Source organism: Clupea harengus, chromosome 6, assembly GCF_900700415.2.
Source record: "Clupea harengus chromosome 6, Ch_v2.0.2, whole genome shotgun sequence".
Classification (NCBI taxonomy): Eukaryota; Metazoa; Chordata; class Actinopteri; order Clupeiformes; family Clupeidae; genus Clupea; species Clupea harengus.
The window spans coordinates 12246020-12255021 of NC_045157.1; the positions used below are offsets into that span (position 1 = coordinate 12246020).

The window sequence follows — 9002 nt, forward strand, 5'->3', positions numbered from 1 at the left end:
AGAAGAATTCTCTCTGTGATGGGAAACGGAGAGAGGTGTGGAAACAGCGTGACACTGAACACAGAGGCGGCACAGCTTGAGACTCATAAATCATTCACAGCCTCAGAGAACTCTCCCAGTGCTCACCACACGGATCTCCAGCACAGGATTCAGCTGGGTACACTATGCAGCTCCAGCGACCTAGAAAGGGCTGAGCTTCAGCTACACTACTTCAGGAGCGCTTTGTTTTACCACAGTTTGGGTAACATTATTACAATTGCTACACTCTTCACACCTGTGTATTTATCAGATGGTACGTTCACATTGAGTGCCTGTGTTTCTTTTTTCTGTTCATGTGTAAAAAATGAATGTGCATATGTGTGTGTGTGTGTGTGTGTGTGTGTGTTTATGTATACAACATGAATGTGCATATGTGTTTGTGTGTGTAAGTGTGTGTGTGTGTGTGTGTGTGTGTGTGTGTGTGTGTGTGTGTGTGTACCATAACGTATATATGTGCGTGTATGTGAATACCTGAGATCCTCTATTGCAGTGGTCTGATGTCAGGATGAGGCCTGGCAGGTTGCTGGGCAGATCTAGTCGGCGGAAATACCAGACAAGGTTCCAGAATATTATGGGATGGTGATCCACCAGCCCTGACAGAGTGATGGCCTGGAGAAAAGAACCATTTCACAAAAAAGACATATAAACATTGCGGGCAAGAGGACCTTACTATGCAGAAAGACACTGTGTGTTTACACTGAACCCTGGATTCTCAGTACATTAACACATACATGAACTGGTGCACATAGATCATAACACACACACACACACCCCACTTTATTGGTGTGTAATCCGGTCGATATCCCCATATTGATAGCTTTGCGAACACACACACACACACACACCCCACTTTATTGGTGTGTAAGCCGGTCGATGTCCCCATATTGATAGCTTTGCGAACACACACACCTGGTCTCCCTCATTCTCCAGCAGGCTCTCTAGCTCCTTCCACAAGACCAGAGGGCTCAGGTAGGGCACGGTCACTGGCTCTGGGTGGTGCAGACGCCACTCCATACTCAACGGATCCTGAAGGACAGAGAGAGAGAGAGAGAGAGAGAGAGAGGGAGAGTGAGAGGAGAGAGAGAGAGAGAGAGAGAGAGAGAGACAGAGAGAGAGAGAGAGGGGGAGAGTGAGAGGAGAGAGAGAGAGAGAGAGAGAGAAAATGAGGGATGGAGGGAGAAAGATAAAAAGAGACAGGAGTAAAAAGACATTAGCTCCTCTAGAGTGAAATCTGGTTTTAAATCAAAGTTAAAACTAGCATCAGGGACACGTGTAATATCTACTGTCTGTGTCTGACTACTGTCCTACAGGTAGTGATGTGTGTGTGTGTGTGTGTGTGTGTGTGTCTGAGTGAGTGTGTAAATATGTGTGTGTCTGTGTGTGTGTGTGTGTGTGTCTCTGTGTGTGCGTGTGTGTATGTCTGAGTGTGTGTGTGTGTGTGTGTCTCTCACTGTGGCCTCATTCAGACGGCTAGGCAGGCTGCCGGTAGGGACCCTGTGCAGGGGCCGCGGCGACTCCTCCAGGGGTCCAAAAGCGCTGACGCTCCGCGCCATGGGGGCCCCAGGGGACAGAGAGCCCTGCTGCCTCTCCGCCGGGATATCTATATATGGAGCCCTGCAGAAGGAACTGCTTCTACATACAAACATAAGCACACACACATGCACACACACACACACATAAACACATCGTTTCATATGTGGGGAAGCATATTTCAGAGCAGACCCAAAGGGTAGTGTGTGTGTAAATCAGTGTGTATATTTTTTATCTGTGTTGGGCTGTGTGAGTAGCTTGTGTGTGCGTGTCTGAGTACCTGTGCGTGTTTGAGTACCTGTGTGTGTGTGAGTGTCTAATTACCTTTGTGTGCGTGTCTGAGTACCTGTGTGTGCGTACCTGTGTGTGCGTGTATGTGTGCGTACCTGTGTGTGTGTGAGTACCTGTGTGTGTGTGAGTACTTGAGTGTGTGTGTGTGTGTGTGTGTGTGAGTACCTGTGTGTGTTTGTGAGTACTTGTGTGTGTGTGTGTGTGTGTGTGTGTGTGTGTGTGTGTGTGTGAGTACCTTTGTGTGCGTGTCGGAGCAGGGGAGGTGGGGGAGAGGGTGGAGGTTCCAGTGTCCAGCCCCGTGGAGACAGAATAAGAGGAGGAGTTCATCCAGTTAGCTTCATCTGCTGATGGACTATTCTTTAGAAACAACCTGGAAGGATGACACACACACACACACACACACACACACACACACACACACACACACGCACACACGCACACAAACCCCTCGGTTAATAAACAGGTAGATAGGAAATGTACTAATGGACACACGACTGGTGGAGTGAATTGTGAGCTCTCTTTCACTAACACACTACACTACACCACAGATGCCATATATACAGACATGCAAGAATACATGAGTGGAGAGAACTTTTATTGTTTGTGTGATGTTTATGTGACTAACACACAGCAGCCTAGACAGACAAGTGACATCATCAGACAGATCAGACAACAAACATACATACATACATACATGAACACACTCATACTCAACTTTTCTGAACCACTTGGTTTTTCCACTCTCATCCTCTGACACACCCCAACCCTACCTGTGTGTAGGCTGTACACAGAGGTGCACTGAGAGACTGAGCTAGATGGAGATATGAAGAGACTGATTGCTAAAGACACTGATGGAGTGACTAGCGGCTGTGTAGTCTACCTGCAGCTACAGACACTGATGGAGTGACTAGCGGCTGTGTGGTCTACCTGCAGCTACAGACACTGACGGAGTGACTAGCGGCTGTGTTGTTTACCTGCCGGGGCCCCGCAGGTCCCTGATCTCCACGTTGAGGAAGGGTAGGAAGGGGTTCCCACAGAAGGGGCAGATGGTGTTGAGGTTGGAGTCGTCCGCCGTCCAGCCAGCCATGATCTCCTCGTCGTACACCAGACAGTCACAGGTCTTACAGCGCGAGCAGCTGGAGATCAGGATCTGCAAACAGACACACACACACACATAGACACACACACACACACACACACACACACACACACACACACACACAGACACACACACACACGCACACACACACAGACACACACAGACACACACACACACACACACACACACACACACACACACACACACACACACACACACAGACAAAACTGATGAGTGATGATTACTACTGCACTGATTTTGAAGAAGAAAAAAATGCTAGTGCTGAATACTAAGTGTTGACAAATAATATCTAGCTTTGTGTCATTCTACAGATCAAACTTTGCAAACACACACGGCACACACACACCTCCATGGCATAGTTCTGGAAGATGCTTGTGTTGCTGGTGTATCGAGACGAGCCCAGGTCAGAGCGGTCAAAACTAGGAGGAGGAGAGAGAAGATAACCTGGGGAAAGAGAGAGAGAGAGAGAGAGAGAGAGAGAGAGAGAGAGAGAGATGAAGACAACATAAAACCTGAACATCACGTCGTCTACGTGGTCTAATAACTGGACAGACATCAGAGGGCAGAAAGATCAACAGGCACACACACACACACACACACACACACACACACACACACACACACACACACACAAACATGTACACACTAATACCATACCAAAGATTTAAACAACTGAGACCTGAACATCATGTTTTCTCCCATGGTGTAATAACGATCACACTGTCAATCAGGAGGCACAAAGATAAACTGGCGCAATCCCAAATACACACACATTTATGAACACATACATGAGCAAACACACACTCCTGCACACACCCCTACCTGTGTTTAGGCTGCCGCGAGGGAAGCTGGACCGAGGGTCGGGGCTCTGCACGCGGCTGTGCATGGGGCTCCGGCGGGGGCTGCGCCTGAGGGGCCCGTGGGGGCCAGAGCGCTTCGGGGAGAAGGGCCCGTCAGGGGCCAAAAACACCTCCTCTCCCTCGCCATCCTGCTCGTCCTCCTCCCCAGACAACACACTCAACCGGTCTGAGCTCATGTCCTGCACACACACAAACACACACGCGCGCACACACACACACACACACACACACACACACACACACACACACACGCGCGCACACATGCGCGCAAACACACACACACAAAATTATTATCTTTAGCAAGCTTTTTATACAGCTTTTTATAGCTTTTTAGCAAATAAATGGTCTGGATACTATGATTTTAGTTCACTGTTCACTGTTGATTTAACTGTCTGCTCATTTTGGAGTCTGCAGTTTGTGGTGCTGTTGAATTGTATTGCGTTGTAACGTGTTTCTATCATGTTGACCACCCCATTTCAATCAGTGAAGCTAGGCTAAATAACAGAAACATGTTTGTATTTAATTACTACAAACTAAATCCTCCAAAATGGCCATACAGTTTCAACATAGACTGAACAAGCATGAAGGGCGATTTATTGCAGCACTGTTGTTTAAGACTGCATTGGTTTTCGCTAGGTGTAGCTAATAAACTGGCAACTGAGTGTATATAACTTGGTGGGTGTGTTGTACTTAACCAGATTTGAGAGTCACTGTGATTGTGTGTGTATTTGTGTATATGGTCATGTATGAGAGGGTATTCATGTATAATTGTATGTGTGTGTATGTGTGTGAGGGTCTGCGTGTGCGCACCTTGGTGGGAGTGGTGTAAGTGGCCAGGCGCGAGTACCAGCGACTGGCCTTCTCGGCCACACCCTTCCCCGCCGACACCATGCTGGTCTTGAAGACATCCAGTGAGGGCGTGATTAGCGTGTCCAGTCCGAAAGACGAGGAGTACGGGGAGGGAGAGGGGGAAGGGGAGGCCAGGCCAGAGGGCAGGTCTCTCTCGCCTCTAAAGGGGGCCGCGTCGGGGTCGCACGTTGGCGAGGACCACAGGCGGGCCCTGGCGTGGGTGGGGGTGTTGGCCTGGGGCGTGCGCGAGCGATGCGCGTGCGAGTTGTGCGAGTGGGACACCTGCTGGTGCGTGTGGAAGGTGTGCGAGCGGGGAACTGACAGCGCCCGGGACGAGCAGTGAGGCAGGCTGCAACGCCGTGTCTCGTGGGTTCCCCCTGCTGGGCTGGTGGGGAAGCGCAGGTCCACGCTGCTGGGCGCGCGGCTGCTCATTGGGCTGCCAACGTGGTTCATGTACATCTCGATTTCCTCTGCCAGGTCGCGGCGCACCCCAGGGGGAGTCCGAGCGCCAGCGCCCTCACTTGACACCTCCTGCACCTCACACCCGCTCTCGGCCGCCAGGAGGGACAGCGGGTCGAAGCCCATCTGGATGCCCATGCGCTTGGCCGGGCGGGCCGGCATCGACTGACGCCGCAGTCCCGCCCCGTAGCCGCTACCCACAATCTCCTCTGAATCCAGGTCGAGGTCTTCAAGGTCAAAGATGGCTGCCAGGTCGTTGTCCACCTTGTCCTCGTCAGCCTTTTCCTCATCACTGGAGTCTGCATCTTCTGCTTCTGTGTGTGCGAGTGCGTGCCTTGGTGCGTCGTGAGTGTGTTTGCTGTTGACGTCCAGTGTTTCGGGTCGCCGGCTCTTGCGGAGGGTCCCTGAGAGGATCTTGGCATCGTCTCCTAGGTTACAGGCAATCTTGTGAGGGTCCGTCTCACCCTGGTTCAGGCTCAGGCCCAGGACTGTGCCGGTGGGGGTAGGGGTGGAGGAGTCGCCGCTGTGACGACGACATCTGACCCCTGACTGCTCCAGAGACCCTTCTGTTTTTTCCCGTTTGTTACCAAGACGACGATGCAGACTGCCTCCCTGCATGACCCCAATGTCCTCTAAAGAGGAGGAAAAGAGTAGACCAGCGACATCTGGAGAGGAAGAGCACAGATTGGAAAGATTGAAAGAAGGGAAAAGTGACTTCAACATTTACAGCTAAATGATACATCAATATGGTCTCTCTCTGTCTCCCTCAGCCACTCACTCTCTCCCTCTCGCTCACACACACAGTCACACACACACACACACACACACACAGTCACACACACTGACCTGAGGAGCTTTCTTGTTTTTTATGGGCAGGACCATCATAGGGACAGTTGCCACGGACGATCCCTGGACGTTGCTGCTTAGGAGCAGAGACTTCTGGGAAGACCAAATGTGGAAGACAGTCTCCACTGCCTTTGGCACTCTCGGTTTCAGAAACTACACCAGAAACACACACACACACACACACAGAAACCCACACATGAGATCAAGCACAAGCACCAAACTACGTATATTTATATGTGTGTGCGTGGAGGGAGGGTGGTGAGTGTGTGTGTGTGTGTGTGTGTGTGTGTGTGTGTGTGTGTGTGTGTGTGTGTGTGCGTGGAGGGGGGGTGGTGTGTGTGTGCACTCACAGGAGCTGCAGTCACTCTCCCCCTTCTCTTTCTCGGGAATGGTCTCCCCTCTGCGTACCTCTTCTTTGGACAGAGAGTTGTAGCCCAGATCTGACTGGTCACCTGGAAAACACACACACACACACACACACACACACACACACACACACACACACACACACACACACAGAAACACACATTTGACTTCTCAATAAGATTTGCAAATAATCTGTGCCCCCACACCCATGCCCCTCTAACTAACCCGCCGGGTCAGGACAGTGGGTAGTAGATAAAGTGCCGCTAATAGACACTTTCAGTGCCGCCCTCTCTCTGTGTTGCCCACTTAGATAGCATCTCTCTCTTTCATGTTATTGAGTCTACAGGCGTAGCACACCATACATGATGTGGATGACAGAGCTCCATATACTTATGGCTGATTGTGATCATGATACTGGCACACATACACATGTCCCCTTCAACCTCACACAAATAGAGCAGACCACCACTGATATATCACACAGCAAAACCATTACCCTGCAGGTGTACTGATGAGGCTGGATAATCATGTGTTGAAATAAAGTTGATCAAGGTCAGTGGATCAAGGTCAGTGGATCAAGGTCAGCGGTCCCCAGATTTTTCATAGCAGCCTCCCTTTGACAATGAGGGAAAAAAGACTGTCCCTGCCCAACACCACGGTGCAAAGATTGAGACACTCATATAACCTATTACCTGTTTTAAATTTAAAGGATCAGATTTTGCTAAGCTTTTCTTTAACATTATTTCTACATTTGAACAGTTAAACATTTTTAAATTGAATTTAATCATTAAGTTAAACTTTTTAACTAAAGTTTTATTTGAGCACTTGTTTAAAACGGATCAAATCTAGTCAGGTCAAATACGTTTATATGATTGGCCAAGCATCGTTTCATTGTTTGGATGTTAGACCAATGTCCGTTGTTTTAATAAGGCCTGCTACACCTTCATTATGGTATGCCCTATAAATAGGCTACTAACTCATCACCAAACAGGTTGGTTATAGTGTACTATGCTGTAAGAGCACTGCCATACTTCATTTGACCAGTAGTTGGTTGTTTAGGGTTCTCGTTCCGATTTTTTTGACCTCAGCCTATACTACTCCACGCCCCACCCCTAGGTGGCCTGCCCCCCACTTTAAGAACCACTGATCAAGATGAAGCACTCTTTCCTAAGCCTGGCATGCCTCCCCCTGATAAACATCTATTTACCTCATCATCTGATGAGCTCAATCATGGGGACAATCTGTACGATCTGAGGAGACTAGCACTGGAGCAGGGGCCTGCACCATCCCAGATAATCCTCTAATAAGACTTTTGAGATTAAAACTACGGAGACTAAAGAGACTACTCAGGGGGACCCACAGAAGCAGGGCTTGGAGATCATCACACAGAACACATTCTTAGGATGGAAGGAAAGGGGAAGAGGGGGGAGAAAGAGGGAGAGAGAGGGAGAGAGAGGGATGATGGAAGAGTGCTGAAAGGAGGGAGAATTACCTGAGAGCAGAACAGGTGTGTCCGAATCAGAACACACACCCAGAGAGCAAGCTGCACAAGAGTCCCCGTTCACACTGCCCATGCTGGCTGCATGCAGGACACACACACACAGGTTCACGCACACACACACACAGACACACACAGACACACACACACACACACACACAGACACACAAACATACACACACAGGCACACAGAGCAAGGGGAAGGGGCAACCATTGAGTGGAAGAAAAGAGTGAAGGTGTGAGGCAATGACAGAACAGAGCAGGGAAGTGTGTTTGTGTGTGTGTATGCATGCGTGTGTGTGTGTGTGTTACTGTGTGTGTGTGTGTGTGTGTTTATGTGTGTGTGTGTGTATGCGTGTGTGTGTGTCACTGTGTGTGAGTGTGTATGTGTATGTGTGTCAATGGGTGTGTGTGTGTCTTTGTGTGTGTGTGTCACTGTGTGTGTGTGTGTGTGTGTGTGTGTGTGTGTGTGTGTGTGTGTGTGTGTGTGTGTGTGAGAGAGAGAGAGTATCTGTGTGTGTCTGTTGTACCTGTGCTAGATCTATCATCAGTGGTCTCTACTTTGATAAGGTCGGTGGGGTTAGTCTCATTGGAGCTGTCCATGCTGCCCTGACTCAGGGCGTCCAAGTCACTGCCATCTGCCATTGGAGACAACAACGCGCACAAACAAACAAACACAAATACACACACACACAAACACACACACAAACACACACACACAAGCACACATTCCTGGAGTCAACACACGCAGCATTCCACAAATCTGAATCATGACAGACTGTCAGAGCAGAACATCACAGGCATCACAATCACAATCACAAAGCCTCATGGATCCGGACCTGGGAGTGCACACTGAAAACAGCAGGCCTGGGCCCGTGAAAGTCACACATGCTAACGGCTAACGTCTGTCAGTGGTCAAAGGTGTGTCTGTAGTGAGTCTATGATGTTTTGTGTTTTTTGTGTGCATGTACATGTGTACGTGTGTAAGAATGAACGTGTGTGTGTGTGTGTGTGTATGTGTACACACATGTTTTACCTGAGAGAGGTGTTTGTATAAACTGCTGTTGATTCTTCTTCAGAGCCTGTCTGAACTGGGCCACGCCCAGAACCACGTTTCTCAACTTCAGCCACAGGAAGTAGCCCC

At 49.4% G+C, this 9002-nt stretch overlaps 1 protein-coding gene across 7 annotated transcripts in view; it reads right to left on the minus strand.

Annotated features, from left to right (window-relative positions):
• LOC105899921 (C-myc promoter-binding protein-like) overlaps nt 1-9002 on the minus strand; it is a 46713-nt gene that overhangs the window by 7203 nt on the left and 30508 nt on the right. For 3 of the 7 annotated variants that reach the window (XM_031569018.2, XM_031569014.2, XM_031569019.2), the window contains 13 exons: nt 8895-9002; nt 8389-8496; nt 7853-7939; nt 6345-6446; nt 5995-6147; nt 4651-5813; nt 3803-4019; nt 3327-3424; nt 2835-3010; nt 2096-2230; nt 1491-1671; nt 949-1065; nt 511-648 (listed from right to left, as the gene is read on the minus strand). The exon at nt 8895-9002 is cut by the window's right edge and continues 37 nt beyond it. In XM_031569018.2, the coding sequence (XP_031424878.1) occupies nt 511-648; nt 949-1065; nt 1491-1671; nt 2096-2230; nt 2835-3010; nt 3327-3424; nt 3803-4019; nt 4651-5813; nt 5995-6147; nt 6345-6446; nt 7853-7939; nt 8389-8496; nt 8895-9002 (2783 nt within the window). The remainder of the gene's footprint in view (nt 1-510; nt 649-948; nt 1066-1490; nt 1672-2095; nt 2231-2834; nt 3011-3326; nt 3425-3802; nt 4020-4650; nt 5814-5994; nt 6148-6344; nt 6447-7852; nt 7940-8388; nt 8497-8894) is intronic. The other 4 variants (XM_031569020.2, XM_031569022.2, XM_031569021.2 and 1 more) reach the window with 2 other exon arrangements.